At 39.0% G+C, this 23,768-nt stretch overlaps 1 protein-coding gene across 3 annotated transcripts in view; it reads right to left on the bottom strand.

The window, feature by feature from the left end:
* ipmkb (inositol polyphosphate multikinase b) overlaps nucleotides 1-23,768 on the bottom strand; it is a 262,387-nt gene that overhangs the window by 171,102 nt on the left and 67,517 nt on the right. For all 3 annotated transcript variants that reach the window (XR_009507440.1, XR_009507441.1, XM_059947428.1), the window contains exon 5: nucleotides 6,819-6,900. Coding sequence is in view for 1 of the 3 variants with exons in the window: in XM_059947428.1 (XP_059803411.1) it covers nucleotides 6,819-6,900 (82 nt within the window). In the remaining 2 variants the exon portion in view is untranslated. The remainder of the gene's footprint in view (nucleotides 1-6,818; nucleotides 6,901-23,768) is intronic.

Here is a 23,768-nt window from a genome sequence, read left to right as displayed (position 1 = left end):
AGTTTCTGAAATAGGGCACAGCAAATTTTGGAATCATCAGGCAAAATTGTTTGCAGGGAAAGGAGCATCTGCCAAGAGGGAAGCCTTTAAAAGTGTAATGTCAGGCACTTCGAGCTTGAACACTCCTGTTAGGGTAAAGAACAGGGCAGGTTGATGAAAGATATTGAGGCGCTAGTTAAGAAAAAGGGGGAAGCATAAATTGTGCATAAGCAATTATAATCAGTGAAGCTCTTGATAACTATAAGAAGCATGAAGTGCACAAGAGAGAAAGTAGGTCAAAAAGAAGATAAGAAAAGGAGCTGGAAAGCAAGGTGAAGAAAAAAATCCCAAGATTAAAGGCATGTTAAAAAGGTGGCTTAAGAGAGAATAAGTCACCTTACAGGACAACATAGCTGTCTGTGTGAGGAACCAAAGGAAATGGGTGAGATTCTTAATGAGCATTTCTCTTCAGTTTTTAGTTGTAGAGAAAATGATGGAAGTTAAGAAAATGGGGGAAATGAGTGGTACAGTTTTGGACCACTTACAAATTAGCAGGAATGAAGTACTGGAGGCTTTACAATGCATTAAGGTGGATAAATCATCAGGATCTAGCCTGGTGCATTCTCAGACCTTATGGAAAGCTAGAGAAGAAATTGCAGAAGCCCTTGCAGAGATTTTTTCTATATCTCTGGATACAGGTGAGATTACAGAGGACTGGAGAGTGGATAATGTAATACCATTGTTTTAAAAGGGTTGACAAACAAGCCAGAAAACTACAGGCTGGTGAGTCCGACAATGGTGGGTAACTACTGGAGGGGATGTTGAGGGATGTAATCTACCAATGTTTTTAGAGACAAGGTCTGATTCTGAACAGTCAACATGGCTTTGTGCATGGGAAGTCTCTTTCATTTTGTGCCTGCAGTTTTTTTTTTACAAATTGGTTGTTGTCCACTTTGAGTATGGTTTTTCATTGATTTTATTGTGTTTCTTGTATTTACTGTGACACACCACAAGTAAATAAATCTCAGGGTTGTATATGGTGACATATATGTACTTCGATAATAAATTTTCTTTGAACTTTGACTTGATAAAGATAAATAAAAAGATCTACAAGATCATGAGGGGCATTGACAGGGTGGAAGTACATATCCCTTTTCCCCAGGGAAGGGGTGCAAAAAACAAGAGGGCATTGGATTAAGAGGTAAGAGAATTAATAGGACATCAGGAGCAGCTTCTTCACGCAAAGGGAGGTGCAATGAGCTGCCAGAAATAGTGGTCGAGGTGGGCACATTAGCAACATTTAAAAGCCATCTAGATTAAGTACATGAATAGGAGGGAGCTAGAGGGCTATGGGCTAAGTGCAGGCAGATGGGACTAGCTTGCTCAGTAACACAAGTCAGCATTGACGAGTTGGCCCAAACGGCCTGTTTCCATGCTGTAAAACTCTATGACTCTAAACAAATTCCCCTGAGAATTCTGCCAAAACAACACATTCATCATAATGGACACTAAACCTATGAAGTTCAACATAGATCAACACCATCAGAGGGATGAACTTGTTCAAGATCCTGTATGAAAATAATCAGGGAGATTGCACACCTGAATTCCTCACAAGACCTAATTAATAATGATCACCTCTGCAACTATTCTCTAAACAGCCATCTTTCCACTTCACAGTTTAACTACACACCAGGGACCAATGAAAAATAATCTAATATACGCATACATAAACATGCATAAGCAGGCTGAGTAGATAAAAGTAATTTTGTTCAATACTGGTTTTTAAAATTAGCCATGTTTCTTCAAGCAGTTCGAGTTATCACAGCTCAATGTAGATTACACAGAACCACAGTGAAAATGTAGCAACTACTCAGTCAAGGAACACCAGTGCAGAAAGAAACAAACTTTAACATTTCGGTTCGATAGACACAAGAGATTCTGTGGGTACTGGAAATCCAAAGCAACACACACAAAATGGTGGAGAAACTCAGCAGGTCAGTGAGCATCTATGGAAATAAATTAGCAGTCGATGCTTTGGGCTATGATCCTTCATCGGGACTGGAAAGGAAGGGGGAAGATGCAAGAATAAAAAGGTTGGGGCAGGGGAAAGAGCACTAGCTAGAAGGTGAGAAGGGAAGCTAGGTGGGTGGGGGGGTTGAAGTAAGAAGTTGGGAAAGGCAAAGGGCTGGAGAAAAAGGAATCTGATAGGAGAGGAGGGTGGACCATGAGAGAAAGGGGAAGAAGAGCGGCATCAGGGGGAGGTGACAGACAGCTGAGAAGAGCTAAGAGACCAGAAGATGAAGAGGAAAGGCAAAGGAGAAATCAATGTTTGTGCCATCAGGTCGTAGGCTACTTTGGTGGAATATAAAGTGTTGCTCCTCCACCGTGAGAGTGGCCTCAATGTGGCAGAAGAGAAGGCTAGTGGTGGATGTGTCAGAATGGGAATAGGGATAGGAATTTAAATGACTGGTAACCGGGAAATTCTGGGGTTTTTTTGTGGTTGGAGCAGAGGTGCTCAACAAAGTGGACACCAGTTTACATTGTCTTTTTGATGCCTTCTCATCATAAAAGGCCATCAACCTGAAACATTTACTCTTCCACTTTGCAAAGGTCCTGTAATATCCTGTTGAGAATTTCCAGCATTTTCTATTTGCTGCAGATTTCCAACATTCCGCGAAGCTTTTGAAAGGTCAAATTAGAGTAACTTAGCGTTCACGCTCTCCCTCCTTCTATGCTGCATATTTGTTTTCTTTTTTTTAAATTTGTCAATATTAAGCTTGTTTTCATATTTCTTAATTAACCTTATGGGATCAGACATTCATTGGGAAAGAGAGATTGAAGTAACAAAAAGAAAGTGGATGGATGGTTCATTAATCAAATTAAAAGCTTTTGCTTTCCAATTTATGACTAACTCTTATGATTTAAAAAATATATATTCTCCTATCAACTGATTTTATTTTCCATATTGTTCAGTGCTGAGTGCAAAGTAACATTAAATATTAAGCTCTGAACTCTGTGGAAAAGCCGGCCTAACGGCTTCCTTATAAAGCTAGACTGTAGCACCACCTGCGGGCCATCATGAGCACAAATTTGCCATTCCCGGTGCCTGTTCTACCGTTCTAAAAAAGATCCTGGCTGATCCTTTACCTCAGTGTCACTTTCTTGGAGAGCCATCATAACCCCGGATCCTCTTATTATCTAAAAATCTTTTAATTATTTGAAAATCTATTATCACCTAAAAATCTATTGACCATTATCTGAAAATCTAATGAACTCTATTTGCATATACTCAGCAAGTGTGCCATTTTAAGCCTCTAAGATAGAGAACTCCCAACTTTCACAACCCTCAGGTAAAGACATTTCTTCTCATCCATTAGTTCTAAACTCCGGTATCCCCAACCTGGTGAATACTCTCTCTGCATCTGCCTTGTGAACAAAGAGGAAGTGGAAGCCTTCACCTAGGTCTTAGCACAGATTTCATATGAGCTCTCTGAAACCAATGTTGCTCTCATGTGTGCTGCCACCTGGACTTTCCCTCCAGGTCATCTATGTCAGCATTTCACCATATGCAGAAACAGCCTCTAAATTAATCTGTGTCCATCTGAACTGGTAAAGAACAGTGATAGGTGAGTGATGGAGGTGAAATGCAATATACAATAGATAAGGCTAGAGGAAAGGTTGATGGGAGTATGCACTTTATCAAAATCTACTAACCATAATCACTCACAAGGTTACTGGACAAGCTTGATAGTACCTTGAGACCTGCCTCCAAAGCACCCACACAATCCACCACAGAAGGCAAGGCTGGAGACTGAGTTTTTGTCTTTGTCAAATCCTGTCATCTCTTCTTACACTTAAAGCCATTTAAGAATATTCAAAGTAATGCAAAGGATCAGAATCAGATTTATATATCGTAAAATCTGTTCTTCTGCGGCAGCAGTACAGTAAAATACATGAAATACTCCATAGATTGCAAAAAGAAATATTTATAAAAAGATTAAATAAGTAGTGCAAAAAGCAAATATAGTGAGGAAGTGTTCGTGGGTTCATTGCCCATTCAGAAATCTGATGGCCGAAGGGAAAAACTGTAAATAAAACGTTGAATGGGAATAAAACGATAAATCATTTAAACATTTTAATAAAACTAGAACTAAAATGTTATGAAATGCTTAAAATAATTTTTAAATCTTTAAGGAATTTGATGTAAAATAAAAATTCCATTCCCACTGGCTGAGTATCATTGTTGAAATAATGATGTCCCTTAAAATATTCTAAATTTGACTAAGCATAGGATAGAAAGTGATTCCATAATGAGAGTCCGGGAAATCACTCAAAGGGATGTGGGATTAGAATATGAAAATAGCAGCAAGTCATGAGTTTATTGAATGGCAAAGGAGCACAAGGATTTGAACGATCCATTTTTGTTGCTCAAACTTAGGCACTTTGTCCTTGATGATGACCAACTGTTTTACTGTTCAATGCTAACCTACAGGATGTTGATTTTTGGAGAGTCATGCATTCCAGTGTTATCTCTATTGATGGAAATTATCACTGTCTGGGATGTTTGTGGCACAAGTGTCACTTGCCATTGATCAGACAATACCAAAATTATTTTTTGGCCTTGCTGCATGAGGCTGGACTGCTTTATTTGTTGAGTCAAAAATTATGCAATCATCAGGGAACATCCTCTTTTCTGATCTTTAGATGGAAGGAAGAAGCCAAAGAAGGGTGAATAAGCTTTTCCGATCAATGTATTCTGAAAAGTTAGAAATCAAACAATTTTAAATTGTATAGATAGGGAAGGAACAGAGAAAAGAAATGGCAAGGTAACAAGGCAAAGACCAGAGATCAAATTCGTAGTGGTGTTGGCTGAAAGAGAATGGTGAAGATCTGTCTGGAAGAGGTACAAATGAAATGTGAAAAAGGAGAGGAAGAAAAGAAAGTTGAAGGCAAGAAAGTGAGACATGACAATGGAATGCTTCAATATCTAAATTTATTTATTTAGTGATACAGCATAGAGTAGGACCTTCAAGCAATGTTGACCTCGCAACCTAATCAGGGGACAATTTACAATGACCAATTAACCAAGGAAACCCACGTGTTCCATGGGGACGACGTACAGAGACTTCTTACAAAAGGCTCCAGAATTGAACTCCAAACTCTAGAATGCCCTGAACTATAATAGCAGTATGCTAACCACTATGCTATTGTTGAATTCAGAAGGCCAGAAAGTGCTCATCTCAAGATGAGCTGCTGTTTTTTTGAGCTTTTATCAGCCTGGTTAGTAGGGAGAAAAGACAAAGAAACCAAAGGAGGAGTTCAGAATTAAACAGGCAACTGGAAGCTCATGGCCATCCTTGCGGACTGAACTGTGGTGTTCCACAAAGTGGTTAATCAAATCCACTCTCCTAATCTCCAACCAAAGAACCTCCCTCTTGTTCTCCTTGCCCTGCCTCACATTCTGCAATTTAAAGCTTGCTTTGTTTCTAATTTTCCCCATTCTGTGAAAAAGGTTATCCACTTTAAAAAAAAACTACCTGTTTTGCTGCCTGACCTGCTGGGAAATTCAAGCATCTTTATTTTGAAAAAAAAACAATACCAGCACATCAATTGAGAACTTATTAGTCAATTTTCAATGCAAGAATGATACATGGTAGTACAATTTTTTTTTACACAAACCTCAACAAAAAGGGAAAATATTTGCACTATAGTAAGAATGTTTAGATTTTCGTTGTAAAAATATGCTAACAGGAAGCCAGATTTCATCACAAATGCAAGTAATTCCACTCTAGTTACAGGGATTGCTATTGAGATTAAGCCAACCAGTGAGTATTTTTTAAGCAGTGAGCAAAAGGAAAACATAAAATAATAATGGAAATGAAGAAACAATTTTCCCTTATAGTGGGAACTAACAAAAATGCTGAGAAAATAATCCAAAAAATAATCTCAACATGGAACAGACATCTAGGAAGTGAAAGTATTTGCAGATTTAATCCATAGACTTTCAATGACAATTCTAACTGTTAGTTTATTGTACATTCCAGTTCTTCACACAGTAATTATCCACTAGCATGGTGAAGACTTGGTTAAATAAATCCATTTATTATCCAAAACATACTGCTCTCTCTGCAATAAGATACTAATGCTGATGTGGACAAAATTAAACTCAGATATCATGAAGGTAAATAACAAGCTTAGAATACCAACATGAAAAGTTATTGACAGTACAAGATTGCACAGGACTTCAGACCCCTGGAACAACTGAATAAGCATGAACCATTTTGGTTTAAGGAGATGTTTTCACAGCATTTCTGTATCTCTGTTGTGAGACACGTGTACCATGGAACAAGTCCTTTGTGTTTTTTTTAAATGAATGTATACAACATCTGAGCTTTTTTTTAAGAAATAATAATGGTGCTTGTGGTGAGGATTCAGTACAAGCATGCATTAAAACTTTGACTACTCCTTGTTTTCGTATTGGGGAATTTGTAATTCAATAGACCTACCTTTTCCCTTTCACGTGTATTCTTAATCCAACTTTAGTTTTAAAGACAGTTTATTCTTCCCCTTCCTTTCCGGTCCTGATAAAGAATCTTAACCTGAAACGTCGAATATGCCTCTCCACAGATGCTGCCTGATCTGCTGAGTTCCTCCACATTTTTTAGTTTCACAACTCCACACTCCAGTACTTACTTCACTTCTGTAATAATTACGAAGCTTGTGGAGAAGGCTCATAAGCAAGATGTATTTATCATTGAGTTCCATTATAATCTCAGATTACATAAAAGAATCTCATACAGGTGCATGATCTTTTAAAAAAATTAAGATTAGAATCTCACCATCTTTCAAAGTTTCCTTTGTTAAGCCTCTTCCATAGTGCTGGTCATATGCCACGTAGCTATCAGATGAAAACTGGTAGACCTGGACAGAAAAATTAAAAATAGAATCAAATGTTAGCATTTCAATTAACAAGCTGAATGCGGATCATTTGTTAGCCATTTAAACAGAACCCATTAAAATTTACATAAAATGTTTCGGCAGAAAATATTTCAACGCTCAAATGCACTCAAAAAGATAAGGGAGAAATGAGACCAAGACAAAGAATTTATTCATGTATCCTTCAGTTTCAGACAGGTAAACTTGAATTACCATCAGTTCACCTGAACTGATATTTCTATCAGATGCATAGCCACACTGCCTAACGTGCACCAAAACTTTGCAGTGAAACCAGTGCTTTGACATGTTGATAGAACCTCATGTAACACACAGTGCTCATCAGTTAAACCAGTGCTACCACACTTCAAAACACAAATTAATGCAAGAAGTTAACTCTTCCGGTCTACTTCTCTGAAATCACAGTTTGGAAAGCAGCACTTGATAAGCCTATGGCATATTCCCTATGTTACAAAAGGCTACAAAACAGGAATATGAATTATGCAAAAAACATTGCTGAACAAATTATCTTGAGCCACTCTCCTGGAATTAGTACAGGTAGCAGCTATTCAACTCAACAAATCTGAATAGCTGCTACCTGTACTAATTGGTTGTACAATCCCCATTTTCCCTCCAGCCTTCACTGTTAATGTTGCTTTTTAAGTGTTAACCAATTTGCCATTGAAAGCCATCATTGAACATAATAAACATGAAATGGTTTTCTGGTCCCTCACGCTAGCCCCACAGTTCAGAAAGACATTAACTGCCCACCTACCTTCGTGTTACTTGCCTGCACTAACTTCAAACTCCCTTGATTTCTTTTCCAAAAATCCATCACTTTGTTGTGAATAGATGGAGCCTCAACCGCCTCTTTGGACAGAGAACTTCAAAAACTGACTATATAATGGAAGAAAAATTTCTTCTCATCTGTCCTGAATAGTTGCTCCTTATCTTGAGTCCTTGGTCACACAATCTAAACACCTTAGCAAGAGGAAATACCATTCCTCCATCCACATCACAATTCCTATAAGAATTTTGCAAGTTTCACTGAGATCACGACTCATTCTGCTAAACACAAAAAAAGTTAGGTCCAGTGTGCCGAATCTCTCACAGAAAGCAACCTCCCAGTCCCAGGAATTAATCTAGTGAAGTACCTTAGGCATGGGATTATTCTTAGGGCATGGAAACTTGTTCACAATATTCCAGAGGGAGACTTCTCACAATATTCCAGAGGGAGTATTGCCAAAGTTGCATATAATTTCAGTACAATGCCTCTGCTTTTGAGTTCAAATCCTCTTACACGCTGTGTCAGACAGCATGCTGTGTCCACATATACATTGCATCTTGTGTCCAAGGCACCCTTCTGAACATCAAAGATTTTTGTTCTTTTAACATTCAAAAAAAACTTCTCCATTTTATTCACCCAAAATGTGTGACCTCGCATTTACACACATTGCATTCTATCTTCCGTGACCTCACCCATTTACTTACCTGGTCTATACAGAGCCTTGAAAAATATTCAGTCGTCACAATAACTTTAACATTTTACTGTCTCATTTTCCAAATTTAAAATATATTGAAGTAGCTGATCTATAAAACATCGTACATTATGCCAAATCAAAAGAAACATTCCAAATCCGGTCAACAATTCACCAAAAAATCAAAATCAAAATTATGAGGCTTTAGAAGTATTCATCCCCTTTGTAATTACTATACTAAACTTTCCTCAGATGCAATAATGTATATTACCTTACCAACTCACCTAATTTTTTGATGTAGAAAATTGGAGAATCACCTGTTTTCAATGAATTCATCAGAATAAATATCCCCTCTCTCCATAAGGTTCAAAAGTATGGTAGATTTTCAACAGACCACCCAAAATGAAGACAAAAGAGCATTCACGTCAAGTCAGGAAAATGGTAATGGAGAAACACAAATCTAGGTAAGGGTACAAAACCATCTCAAAGGCACTGAACATTACTTGGAGTCTATCTTGAAAAAGTGGAAAAAATATGAAATCATAGCCACACTGCCAAGGTCAGGCTGCGCCTCTAAACTTGCTAGAGAAGAATGGCACCTGTAAGAGAGGCTACTGTGACACCAACAGTCACTCTGAGTAAGCTGCAGAAGTTGGTTGCTGCAACTTGAAATGAAGTTTATGGCTCCACAATCTCTAAGGCCTTGCACAAAAAAATGGTATTTATGCGAAAGTGGTAAAGACGAAGCCCTGACTAAAAAAAAGTATATCCTTGCCTATGAAGACTTTGCAAGGTGCCACTCAAAAGATACTGCAAAAATGTAGGCCACAAATGTCTTGTGGTCAGATGAGACAAAAAAAATTGAACTTTTTGGCCTCAACACTGTCAAGAGTAACCCTGGAGTGGCTTCAAAAGAAGAAAATTGATGTCCTTGAGTGGCTCAGCCAGAGTTTAGACCTTAACTCGATCGAGCATCTCTGGCAAAGACCTCAAGGCTGCTCCCCAACTAATCTGGTACAAGTTGAGCTATTTTACAAAGAGGAATGGGCAACTCTTGCTCCATCATGTCGTGCAAAGCTATTGGATTCTTATCTAAAAAGATCTGTGGCTCCAACAGCTGTAAGAGGTAGCTCAACTTGAACTGCTGACATTAAAGTTACTTGAATTTGTTATTTTTCATATTTTATGATTTTCCATTTGTTGGCCTCTAATGTGAAAGAAGGAGCACGTGATTCCGAAATAAAACTCTCATATAAATTGGTGGTAATTCTCACTTATGTGACCAAAGGGTTAGGGGTTGAATACTTTTGCAAGGCATTGTATCCCCTTAAAGCAGGGGTTCCCAACTTGAAGTACACAGATTCCTTGCTTCATGGTATTGATGCAGGTTAGGAACCCCTGCCTTAAAAGTTCTTTATATTCCACACTTCTGTATCATCAGCAAACTTGCACGTACCAACTTAATGTCCTTAACCAAATTTGTATGCAACCCCCTATGAAGCACTGCATTCTAAACTATCAACAGTTATTATGCTCCAGTCCTCTCAAGCACATCACCCTCAACCTTATGGACTGAATCCAAACTATGATTATGATTGCAATACACGTTCTTGGCACATAAGTGCAGCTGGATCCTTCTGACTACACTATATCCCATGAGTACCAATGATCAGTGGTTGATGCACTTCCAATGCTCATCCTGCCTTACAAGAAACTTGCAGAAGCAGCTTTGTCCATAGTTTATGGAGTGACCTTTGCACCATAACTCCAGACACCAATATGGTGCATGTAGACACCACCAGCGTCATTTACTACAGTAAACAAACAGGTGGAGGTACAGAAAAATAACATCCTTCATTGAAGGTAGTTCAATGACCAACAGCAGTGAGGGCAAACCATTATATCGAAGGTCATCCTGCAAAGTATCCTGGGCTCTGAAAGGTGGCACCAATCTCTAATCTAATTCTAATGTTAAAATGAATCAACTGATTTGCCGCACCAAGAATTCTGCCGATGTGTATTTCGGAACAACTGGTGAGAATAATTTGGAGACCAAGAAATGGAAAGGAAAATATATAGTACAAAATTCAAACTAAAGGAGGTTCTGAATTAAAGTTTTACTACTATTCAAGAAGCACAGGAATTCAACTCATGCAGTTGTAAATCTTAAGACTGCTGGAACTGTATTTGAATGCCCCAGGTAGTAAATGATACTTGAACAAATTATTGTAGAAATCACTACAGCATTAGCCCACAGTATCAGTACAATTAAGGGTAAATTGGGATAAGTGACACTAAATTACTTGTAAGTCTGTGATAAATAACATGATTAATTATTCAAAAAATGATAATGCTAGGAAAGATTCAAATCAGAGTACTGAAAGCCATGCATTTAGACATCAATCTTTGACAATACAATTGAACCAATTGTTGATGACTGCTCAGATAATATTGACAATTTTCAAAACCACAGTATATTTGTGGAATTCACCATCAAATGTAATCACGGCATGGTCATTTTCATCTGAATTATCTATTTTATAATAAATTTCAGAGCACTGAACAGCTAATAGATCCTCATGCATTCTTAATTAGTCATTAGGATACAATTTTAACAAGCTAGCTGGTATAAAGCACACAGCTCACATCTAATGAGCTGCACTTTAAATTTGTGATCAAAAAGAGAGGCAAAGAAATCACAGCAGATCCTAAAGTGCAATGGTTAGTGACTGAGCAAGTAACCAAATCGGAGTCGAAAGCTCGATCGGATGTCAGGATCAAAGCTTGAAGGTCGATTGGAAATCCAGAAGTTGAATCCTGGCGGTGAATCTCTGTGGTTCCACTGGGTAAAGTCAGTGTCTACAAGTCCATGAGTCCTCTGCAGATTGAAGGCTGAAGATGGCTTGTCCTGGGGTAGAGGACTGTGCATGTCTATGGGTGGGTAGGTAGGTGGGAGGGAGGAGTGGGGCTTGTTTCACTGCTGTTGCTTTGTTGGTACGTTCCATTTCATTACTTTCTGTGGTGTTCTGCTGAGCATTGTGGGCACCTTATGTTGGTGCCAGAATGTGTGGTGAGACTTGTGGGCTGCCCCCAGCAAATCCTTAATCAAGTTGATTATTAACACAAATGACACACTTCACTGTAGGTTTCATTGATAAAATTAATCTGAATCTGAGAATGGCTGGTGATCAGCAACAAATGGGTATTTCTGCCTTTCTTTAACTCATTCAAGGAGTCAACAACTGATTTTTTTTTTGTAGCAGCTAAGATCCTTACCATAACCAGTGCAATAATTTAAAGAAGGGTAACTAAGCGTTGATTCTAAGGGATTTGCAGGACAGACTTGATGACTGAACATCCTAATTCTGCTCCTATGCCTTATGGTCCTATAATATGGACCCATTGAATGCTCTTCAAGCAAGACATGGGAAACCTGGGAGATTTCCTGTGTCCCTGGTGACCATGTCTACAAAAAGAGTCCAAATGCAGCCCCTGACTGACTGCATGTGCATCTGGAACTCCAGATGAACTCACAGTAGAACATTCATGATGCTGAGGACATAGAGCATTGTATGTTTAGCAAGTTAATCACATGACAAGCAATGTCTGAGGGAAACCACCAAGAATGGTATGGAGATGGGGCAGAAAGCCCCCTGTGATCATGCCCCTCTCAAACAGATGTACTATGCTGGTGATGGAGGGTCAATTTGAATATCATTAGATAGGACCTTGCAAACGTAAACAAGGAGTAGACAATTCTACATTCTGGAAGTGGGAATTGCTTTAAAATGAAATTATGAGAATTTAGGTCGATCATGCTCCCATAAAGATGGCAGGTAAACACTGCAAATTCAGGAACCTCTGGACGTCAAGGGTTATAGAGAGTTTAAAAAGAGAAAACATTTATTTTGGAGAACTGAAAACTGAGGAAGTTATTTGAAAAATATTAGGGCAAAGATGGGTTATGAAAAATCACTGGCAGGTAAGATTACAGAAATCCCAACGATATCTACAAGCGCAACGGGGAAAACCAAAGAAAAATGGGGCTCTTTTGGGACCAAGTGGGCAATCTACAGTGGCATGCAGAAGTTTGGGTACCCCAGTCAAAATTTCTGTTACTGTGAATAGTTAAGTAAGTATTAGATGAACTGATCTCCAAACGTCATAAAGTTAAAGATGAAACATTCTTTTCAACATTTTAAGCAAGATTAATGTATTATTTTTGTTTTGTACAATTTTAGAGTGAAAAAAAGGAGCACCATGCAAAAGTTCAGGCACCCCAAGAGATTTGAGCTCTCAGATAACTTTTACCAAGGTCTCAGACCTTAATTAGCTTGTTAGGGCTATGGCTTGTTCACGGTCATCATTAGGAAAGGCCAGGTAATGCAAATTTCAAAGCTTTTAAATACCCTGACTCCTCAAACCTTGACCCAACAATCAGCAGCAATGGGCTCCTTGAAGCAGCTGCCTACCACTCTGAAAATTAAAATAAGTAATGCCCACAAAGCAGGAGAAGGCTATGAGAAGACAGCAAATCATTCTCAGGAAGCCATTTCCTCAGTTCGTAATTTAATTAAGAAATGGCAGTTAACAGGAATGGTGGAAGTCAAGTTGAGGTCTGGAAGACCAAGAAAACTTTCTGAGAGAACTGCTCGTAGGATTGCTAAAAAGGCAAATCAAGACCCCCGGTTGACTGCAAAAGACCTTCGGGAAGATTTAGCACACTCTGAAGTGGTGGTGCATTGTTCTACTGCGCAGTAACACCTGCATAAATATGACCTTCATGGAAGAGTCATCAGAAGAAAACATTTCCTGTGTCCTCACCACAAGAAGTTTGCAAAGGAACATCTAGACTAGCCTGATGCATTTTGGAAACAAGTCCTGTGGACTGATGAAGTTAAAATAGAACCTTTTGGCCGCAATGAGCAAAAGTATGTTTGGAGAAAAATGTTTGCAGAATTTCATGAAAAGAACATCTCTCCAACTGTTAAGCATGGGGGTGAATTGATCATGCTTTGGGCTTGTGTTGCAGCCAGTGGCACAGGGAACATTTCACTGGTAGAGGGAAGAATGAATTCAATTAAATACCAGCAAATTCTGGAAGTAAACATCACACCATCTGTAAAAAAGCTGAAGATGAAAGCAGGATGGCTTCTACAACAAGATAAACAAACAGGATCCTAAACACACCTCAAAATCCACAATGGACTACCTCATGAGACGTATGCTGAAGGTTTTGCCATGGCCCTCACAGTCCCCCATTGAAAATCTGTGGATAGACCTCAAAAGAGCAGTGCATACAAGAAGGCCCAAGAATCTCACAGAACTAGAAGCCTTTTGCAAGGAAGAATGGGCGAAATGAAAGACTCTTAGCTGGCTACAGAAAGTGCTTACAAGCCGTGATACTTGTCAAAGGGGGTGTTAATAAGTACTGACCATGAAGGGTGCCCAAACTTTTGCTTCAGGCTTTTTCCTTTTTTGTTATTTTGAAACTGTAAAAGATGGAAATGAAAAAGTAATCTTACTTAAAATATTAAAGAAATGTGTCATCTTTAACTTTATGCTTTTTGGAAATCAGGTCATCTTTTGCTCACTTAGCTATTCACAATAACAGAAATTTTGACCAGGTGTGCCCAAACTTTTGCATGCCACTATACATTTGGAGCCACAGGAAATATGAGTATTTCTGTTCTATATTCAAAAAAGGATAAAGACATTGTAGCTAGAGATTCCATGGAGGAAGATGAAGATATTCTAGTGCATATTGTCATTCAAAAGAGGTATAATGCTGCTTAGTGTGCTTAAAGATGGATAAATCCCCAGGACCTGATAAGATATTTCCAGACTGCTATGAAAGACAAGGAAGATAAATGGGGTCCTGACATAGATATAGAAACCAGATGACCATAGATCAAAAACCAGATGACCAGAAGACAGCAAATATGGTACTTTTAGACACGAAAGCCAGCAGATAAATGTGAGGTAATTATAGGTTCAAAGACTGTTCATCAACTTAATTATAGGTTCAGAGATGATTTTAAGAACTATGCTTTGGAATATTTTGAAATGCTGAAAGTTAATTTATTTTTAATTTACAAATAGATTTTTGGGAACCTAATAGGTGTTAGTTCCTTTATACTCTGTTATTTCTTCTGTCAATTAACACACTGTTGTTTAAATATCTCAACAACAGGCCTTTGGAAGTTATTCAGTCTGATCCTTCCCCGCCACCCCCCCCGCCCAGCATGTGGAAGAACATAAAGGTCAGCAAAGAGCTCTATTAGATGGATGCTGATGGAAAGCTATGAAACGATGGATCACTGCAAAAAGTCACCTGTAACCCAATAGTCACTTCTTACAAGTTTCTTAAGTTAAATTCTTTTAATAACCCAGAAAAATAACCTGCAAAATCTCCATTCGTTAACTTATAAGAATAATTATAAATATTAGACCCAGATCTAATCGCAAGAGGTATTGGCTGCAGTGATTTCTGGATTCAAATGGAATGGATAAATAAACACAGTCTGAATTCTACCCAACAATATTGAAAGTACCAGAATCTGTCAAGACAAAATTACTTAGGAAATTGAAAATTGAAATGACCTTGGAAAAATAATGATGTTAGTGATGACATCATGCTTAGCAACTCCTTTTAATAACGTATCAATTCTGAAAGATGTATGGCTGCACTATAGACAATAGACAGTAGGTGCAGGCGTAGGCCATTCGGCCCTTCTAGCCAGCACCACCATTCACTGTGATCATGGCTGATCATACATAATCAGTACCCTGTTCCTGTCCTTTCCCCTGCTATCTATAAGAGCTCTACCTAACTCTCTCTTGGAGGCTGGGCCTCCACTGCCTTCTGGGGCAAAGCATTCCAACATATCCACCACTCTCTGGGTGAAAAAGTTTTGCTGCATCGCTGTTCTAAATGGCCTACCCCTTATTCACTACATTGCTTCATGGTAGGTGATCAATAAACATGGGAATTTCTTGTATGACGAGACCTTCAGTATTGCAAATTTATACAATTATAAAAGGAGGATCCGCAAAGGACCATTTTATCTTAAGTTTAAATATTTGATTGAAATCTTATTTTTGGAAAAGTTAATTACTGACGTATTTCAATTATGGTAAAAATCACAATTTAAAAAAAAAAATTGATTAGGATGCCAACATGGAATTTTAGATTTTAGTTATAGCTTTGAGTTGAGTCATATCAGTAATTTCACAAAATGATGAGAAGTTTGCGAAGATTACCTGAACATTTTATACTTGTACTATATGATACAGCTTATAACATTTGCAAGCATGTTTAGAATTCAAAATTTCTAATTACTCTTTATTTTTAAAGTACTAAGCATTTAGCAATTCCACAATATAAAATGCAATTGACAGTCTGAGAAAGGAAGCTCAAAAATTCAGTGCACATACTTCAATATATATTACAACCATTATTGGGGTGCAAATCAAACAGCACAAACTATGAAATCTGCAAGAGGTTTCTTTAAAAGACAAAAAAACTGAGCAAGAGCAGATTTGTGATCTCTTATTGTGTGAAAAGCATTATAGAAAGGGTGGTATAGCTGTGAAAAACACATACATGAAAGATATTGTTGAAGGGTTGTGTTAACACAGAGCATTCATTGATAAAAAAAAAGAACTACTCATGCCAAGTGATGCATCCTCCAGTGTCCGTGTATACTGTGCTGTTTGGATTAGCATTACTTGTAAGTGAATATGCAGTAATGTTAACATACCTGTCAATTATTGGTCTGAATTGAATTTTACCCATTTATACATACTTTTCTGCACTGCTTTTTCCATTGGAAGATGTAACCTAGAGAAGGATGAAGCAGACTAACTGTCAAATATTACCTGCATCTTTTAAGACCTTACCCAGACATTCTGAAGCAAACTGGTCTATTTTCCAAAACAGCTTCTGTTTAAAGACTGCTTTCACAAACAATTGTAAAATTCAGAAATCATATTGCAAGTTAACTACTCTGAAGTTAACAGTTTTTAATTTATATATGAATATTTATGAAACCAAGAGGAAATGAAAATGCAACTTCTTTAAAATGATCATTTTACTCTAATCTTATCTACTCAGCTCCATGAACCCACCAAATAGGCAAAGGTTGGATCCTCAATTACACAGGGTTACACAATATCAAATTTTGGCTGCTGGAAAATTATCTTAGTATCTGTGGGTAAGGTGTAAGAAAAGTGGTCAAGAGCCTTTTATTTTCCAACAGATGGCAATGCAGGCAACAGTTATGGGTTGTTGACTTGGTGCTTTTCATCCCTACTGATGCTCAAGAGGGATAATGAGCACCTAACAAAAGCACCAGAAGACTCTTGACCCAAATATAACAAGGTCTCAAAGTCAAATTTATTGTCAAATGCATAAGTACATGTACGCACAGGTATAATGAAAAACATGCTGGATAATCACAGGAACATAGCATTGTAAAAGCAGTATTCACAAGAAAAACAAATTAAACATAAATTATACACCTTTTCAAAGAAGAAAGAAAAACAACATCCATTCTAGTGCAAAATAGCTATCCAAGGAACAGTGTTCACTTAAACAAATCTAAACAACATTCAGGTATGGGTTGATGTATGGCAAGTCCCACAAATATGAGGCCATCTTCAACAAGAGACAATCTTGCTTGACCTTCAACTGCTTCGATATTGCCATGTTCACCAGCGGGAGGTGCGGGGGGTGGCAGTGAAGGCAACGCTAACTGCCTCATAAGTATACAGCTGTGACAGCAGGCGATAAGTTGGGTATCTTCTGACTAACACTGCAAAGCCTTTTTACCTGCAGGGCACCAATCACAAGCATGATGGAATACTCTAAACTTTCCTGAAGAAATGCACTTCCGAAAACACTCAAGAAGGTCTTTGTGATTAAACGCTAGTGCAGTTAAATCAAACCAGAGATGCACTGACTAGCATCAAACATTCCCTAAATTCTGAAATAATCCCAGAAGACTGGAAAACCACAAATAAAAATAACAGAAAGAGGTAAATGCAGGGAACCATAGGCCAGTTAATCCAACATCTGCCATCGGAAAATTGCTGGAAAATGATGACTAATCTATGCAGAGATTGTAATGACTGGCCTTACATTTTCTAGAATTCAGATAAATGAAAGGGGACTTATTCAAACTTATAAAATTCTGACAGGACTGAACAGATATGATGCAGGAAAGATATTCCAGACATTGGGAAGACTAAACTTGGGATTATTGGCATTGCTGTTGGTTTATTATTGTCACCTGTACCAACATACAGTAAAACAATAACAATGCAAAATAAAGTGAAAAAGTGAAAAAGCAAAAGAAAAAGTGCAGTGCAAGTAAACGATAAAGAGCAAAATCATAATGAGTTAGATCGTGGGGCCCAGTCCATTTTATCGTACAAGGTCAGAGTGGCATGGTAGCATAGCAGTTAGCATAAAAGTTTACAGCAACAGCAATCAGGTTCAATTTCTACAGTTGTAAGAATTATGCATATTCTCCGTGACCCTGTAGATTTCCTCTGAATGCTCTAGTTTCTTCCCAGATTCCAAAGATGTACAGGATAGGATTAGTACATTGCGGGCATGCTGTCTTGGCAACATTTACGGACTGCCCCCAGCACATCCTCAGAATGTGTAAATCATTGTCACAAAGCAATCCATTTTGCTGCATGTTTTAATATAGAGGTGACAAATAAAGCTCATCTTTATAAGGTTCGTTCAGTCTGATAACAGTGGGATAGACACTGTCCTCGAACCTGGTGGCATATGCTTTCAAGCTTTTGTATAGGGGAGGGCAGGAAAGAGAATAAATAGGGTGGGTGTGGTCTATGATTACATAAGCCAGTTTACTGAAGCTGTGAGACTTGTTACATAACAGCTGTTAGGGTGCATTCTCCAAATACCTTGTGAGGTAACCGTAACCTTCAGCCAGCTGCAGATGTCATCAGGTAGTTCCCAACCTTCACAGAATGTTTCGATCCTTAACCACGACACTCTCCAGTTGGTGGGCCAGCAGTAGTGGCCAAATCACTGTCCATCTGCTCCTGGCTTCCAGCTTCCTTCCTTTCGCCTACTCCAAATCCAGCAAGAGGCTCATTCTCTCTTCCTCTATCCTACCAACTGCTTGTTTTTTGCTCCTTTCATCCAGGCCCAGAGCTGACAACAACCTCCATGCTGATTTGGCTGGGAAACCTCTGCAGCCGATCTCCACAGGGAACAACCATGCCTGCCATCCCTTGTCTTTGCACTCTTGAACAAAGGGCTGGTACTTCAAGGCCTTTCTCTTGTGGGCCTCTTCCCATCCTTCCTCCCACGGCACCAAAATATAGACAGTCCATAAAAAGGAGGCTCGCTCCTGTGGCGTGCTGAGCCATGTCCACAACTTCCTGTAGTTTCGTGCAGCCACATGCCGAGCTGTTGCCATGCCAAGTCATTATGCATCCAGACAGAATTCTTTCTATGATGCACTGGTTCGAGTCAATGTAAACATACCAAATCTCTTTAGTCTCCAGGAAGTGAGCTTTTGTGGCCATGATGTCAATATGGTTGGACTAGGACAGGCTACTGGTGATGTTCATACCTTGGAACTTGAAGCTCACAACACTCTCAACAGGAAGTTAATATAGATAAGAGTCAGTACAACACCCCCCCCCCACCTTTCTGAAATGAGCTGGGAAGTTGATTGATGAAAGAGATACAAGACTGAAGAAGGGGGAATCTGATAGGAGAGGACAGAAGGCCATGGAAGAAATAAAAGTGGGCGGAAAGCCAGAGGGAGGTGATGGGCAGGTAAGGAGACAAGGTGAGAGAGGGAAATGGGAATGGAGAATGGGGAAGAAAAAGGAGGCTGGGGTGGGGGGGGGGGGGCAGGGGGCATTACCACAAGTTTAAGAAATTGATGTTCATGCCATCAGGTGGGAGGCTACCCAGACAGAATACAAGGTGTTGCTCCTCCAACCCGGGTGTGCGTGGCCTCATTGTGACAGTAGAGGAGGCCATGGACTGACATGTCAGAATGGGAATGGGAAGTAAGTGGAATTAAAATGGGTGGCCACAGGGAGATCCCGCTTTTTCTAATGGACAGAGCTTAGGTGTTCGGCAAAGCGCTCTCCCAATCCCTCTCCCCGCAGGGATCACTCCCTACATGACTCTCTTGTCCATGATCCACTGATCTCCCCACTGATCTCCCTCCTGGCACTTATCTTTGGAAGTGGAACTAGTGCTCTAGTTACCCCTACAACTCCTCCCTCACTACCATTCAGGGCCCCAAACAGTCCTTCCAGCTGAAACCACATCACCTGTGAGTCTGTTGGAGTCATCTACTGTGTCCAGTGCTCCAGGTGTGGCCTCCTGTACATGAGACCACTTAGCCAAGCACCTATACTCCATCCTCCAGAATAAGTGGGATCTCCAAGTAGCCACCCATTTTAATTCCACTTCCCATTCCAACTTGTCACTCTATATCTCTTTACACAGCTTTAATGAGACCATATTGAGTGCTATGTTGATTTTTGATCACCTTCTTTAAGGAGACATATACAGTGGATTCCAATTAATTGGACAATCAGTTAATCAGGGCAGCCACTTATTTGGGACAGTTCGTTAAGAACAAAATCTAATCAACAAAATATCCAGGATTCCCTTCATTTATTTGAAATGATATGCCATTTAATTGGGACAGGAGACAGTTGCCAAACAGTATCTAACTAGCATCAGTCGTGTGCACTTGTGTTGTCATTAGACACGACACCATGCTTAGAGTGAAAAGTTTTTAAATAGTGTCAGTCGTGTGCTCATGTTATCCATTTGGACCAAAAGATGCTGATTCAAAAAGCTGTGATTTTTTTTATATTTTGTGTCAGAAAATTTATTGTTAGATTTTGACACTACTTCAGGCAGAAAAGTAACGAAGGCAGTCCATTATCTACACCCAGTGTCTGTGCTGATTTTGTTCATTTACAGTCAATCAAAAGAACATGGCGGCATACAATGGATGAATTCCTCCGTCAATAACTATTATGAACCAATACAGTTTTATAGTACTGCAGTATTGGCAGTGTTCTAATTTATTACTCAGTTAAACAGTAGCTTGTCTTTTTTTTAATTACCGTTAACTATTCCCATGGGGGAGCAATAGCTTGAACTAGGAACATAATTTCACATTGATTCTGGTACAATAGTGCAATTGTGTTAATAGGGGTCAGATAAAAAGTGGTCATACAAAATTAAATTCACAGAAACTTACTAAACAATGGGTAATTCACAGAAACATATGACCTTATTCCTGGCCTTATTTCTTATGTTCTCACGCTCAGCATTGTCTAGGACGCAGTAATGTGGCATCGCATCCACACCCACCCAAAAATTCAGGACCTTCACCTTATACCATTCTGGTAGCACCTCTCACACCAACAAGAATAAAGAAAGCAGGGCAAAGCAGCGCCACCAACTGTTGCGACTGTGATCAAAGTCACCAGAAAGACACTGAAGCTGGTGATACGGAAGTCTTTAATCGTCACAACAAGCTGGCATCATTCCGGAGACACTATCAGTGCTAAGTGATTGAATAAAATTTCAGTAGTTACGATGACATTGTTTTCTTTAATACTTTGGATTGACAAATGATTCTTTTGAGATACAAAAGTGGAAGCACATTATAATTGATTAAACACCTCTGAAAGTCAAAACATCTTTGCTGGTAGAAACTAATTAACACAAATATTCTAAAAACTTCTGACAGCAAAGAGCTAGACAACCAAAATTAATGTTGTCAGGGGTGTCTGAGTATACAAATATCATAAATACACAAAACAATTAATTACCTACACTTGTGACTATCTTTGAAATGCTAAATGACAACATCAAGCTGGTCTGACAGCTTGAACTCAAGTCACAATGGTGCAAATTAACAACTCCACTGTCTCAATGTTAGGCTGTTGTATATGTAATCTCTCAGTCTATGGGCCAGTTCAACTTCAAATTACTGATTTCCATTTAAAAATAAGAACTGAAGGCTAATTTCAAGTGTCCTGAACCTATGTATATCTACAATAAGAACTCAGGAAAGGTGGTTGTTTGGGCAGAACTACGATGGTGCTGGAGAGCAGCTTCTTCGAGCTCATCTGCAGAAACAGCTTAATTTCTACCTTTAATGTCTCTTTTTTTCCCCCTTTTCAAGGCAGATGGGTTCTGTCAGCTGCACTCAAACTGTGGGTCTTCATGGCAATGGTCTCAGCTTCCAGGCTGACTGGCCATTTTTCAAAATCCCAAGGGTGCAGCCTAGAAGAGGAGCATGCCTTTGTGGCCCTGTGGAGAAGCCAGTTCTACTCCAGTGCCACCAACAAGTGTCACAGGAGAAAATGGAAACTCCAGAACAGCAGATCAGATGTCAGAGGTCTGTGTACTTGGCAAATATCTCTCCCCCCCCCCCCCCCCATTGTAAGAGTTTACTATCAATTCTCAAGTCGGAGAACTTGAAAAAAACAACACGGCAGACCTTAACACCTTAAATTAATGAGTTGTTTTGTTTTTGTTGGTCTCCCTTCTTGCTCTGTGGCACCTCTCTGCCCCTTTATTAGGGAGAGAGAGGGAGCCTGTGGTATGTCAAATTGTCGGGTGAACGATTAATTTTTCTGTACCGCAGATCATGGCCTCTCTCTCGGAGGCTTTGCTATTGCTTGCTTGGTGGGTGGGAGGTACTGATGCTTTGGGCTGAAATAAGTGGGGCAGGGGGGGGTTGATGCTTTGCTGCATGGGTGAGGGAGAAGCAGGTTTTGGGGTTCTAACGTCTCTACGGTCATTCATTTTTTGTTTTCTGTTTTTGTGGCTGTTTGCAAAGAGCAAGAATTTCAGGTTGTGTATATTCTCTGATATTATATGGAACTATTGAACTATTGAATTAATATCTGCTATATCCACATAACTCCAGAATACTCCCCAACACCAACCACAGGTTCTCCTCCAAATCACATAACATCCTGATTGGAAGATACACTGTCACTTGGCCATCATTACCTGGTCAAAATTGTGGAACTCCTTTTCGAATAACACCACAATAGTACATGGACCAGAAGGTCTGAGGAGGTTCCGAAGGCAGCTTACCACTGTCTTCTCTTGGGCAATCACGCATGGACAAGAAACACTGGCCTTGCCAGTGACACATAAGGTAAACATACACAAGACTAGCAACAGGTTTTGATGTGGTAAAGATAAAACAACAGGAAAATAAGTACACTTGCAAATTGATTTATAATTAAACACTGCAAAATGTTTTCAGTCACTTCCATTCAAAGATGATTGAATGCCATATGAACTTAACTTCATTTTTATTTTCTAAGGAGATAATCAAAATGATTCCTAACCAGTGAAGCAGAAAAAGGTTGTTGGCAAAACTACATTGAAACAAAGCAGTGTTTGAAAATCCTGTCAGTCAGGATCTACAAGAACTACATTTTATGTTAAATATAATCAAAATCCACCATATCACTGGCAGAGATTGCAATGGATTTTATATTCACCACTCCAAATGCAAATTTTAACCTATACTTCAAACAAATATATTTGAACAATACTAAATGCATTAATCTCAAATGCCCGCATATCTAAATTGTTACAATTGATCTAAGGTGTTGAGACACGAGAAAAAAATACTCAAAAATAATTAAAACTAGTATTAATTAACTGGGGGGTCCAGAGTTTCCTCTTGAATGTAAAAGTCCACCCAGGCATCCCTGCTCATCAGCTTTCAAAAGATTACTTTTCACAGGAAAATAACTTACTTTGAGGGCCAGTAATTGCTGAGAATTTTATTTTTTCCAAATGTGACAAACAGTGAAACTCTGAAAGCACTTCTAAGATAGCTTCTGCAGGCTACACGCAGATGCTTAAAATATGAATGCAAAATTCAATTTATGGGTATGTTAACATTGTGCTTAAAGAATATAGCGAAATATCCAGAGGTCTGCACTGTTGTTCCAGAGACATGGATTTGAGCCCCAGTACACCAACTGAGAAATTTAAATTCATGTAATTAATCGAGAATAAAGGGCTACCATTCACACAGGCAAGTATGAAACTACAATTGACATAAAAACCTTTTAGGTTCATTAATATCCTTCAGGGAAGAAAATCTGTCATCTTTACTTATTCTAGACTACTGAATTATATGATTCCAGACCCACCGATGCAGTTAACTATTGTAACTGTCCTCTGAGGAATAACTGGGGATGGATAATAATTGCATGTCTTCTCACCGACATCCACTCCCATTGCAAAAAAAACACTCACATTTATCATCATTTGAGAATTTAGACCATAGGACACAGAAGCAGAATTAGGCCATT

Source organism: Hypanus sabinus, chromosome 22 (assembly GCF_030144855.1).
Source record: "Hypanus sabinus isolate sHypSab1 chromosome 22, sHypSab1.hap1, whole genome shotgun sequence".
Lineage (NCBI taxonomy): Eukaryota > Metazoa > Chordata > Chondrichthyes > Myliobatiformes > Dasyatidae > Hypanus > Hypanus sabinus.
The sequence above is the reverse complement of the archived record's forward strand: the minus strand, read 5'-3'. Positions and strand labels throughout refer to the sequence as shown.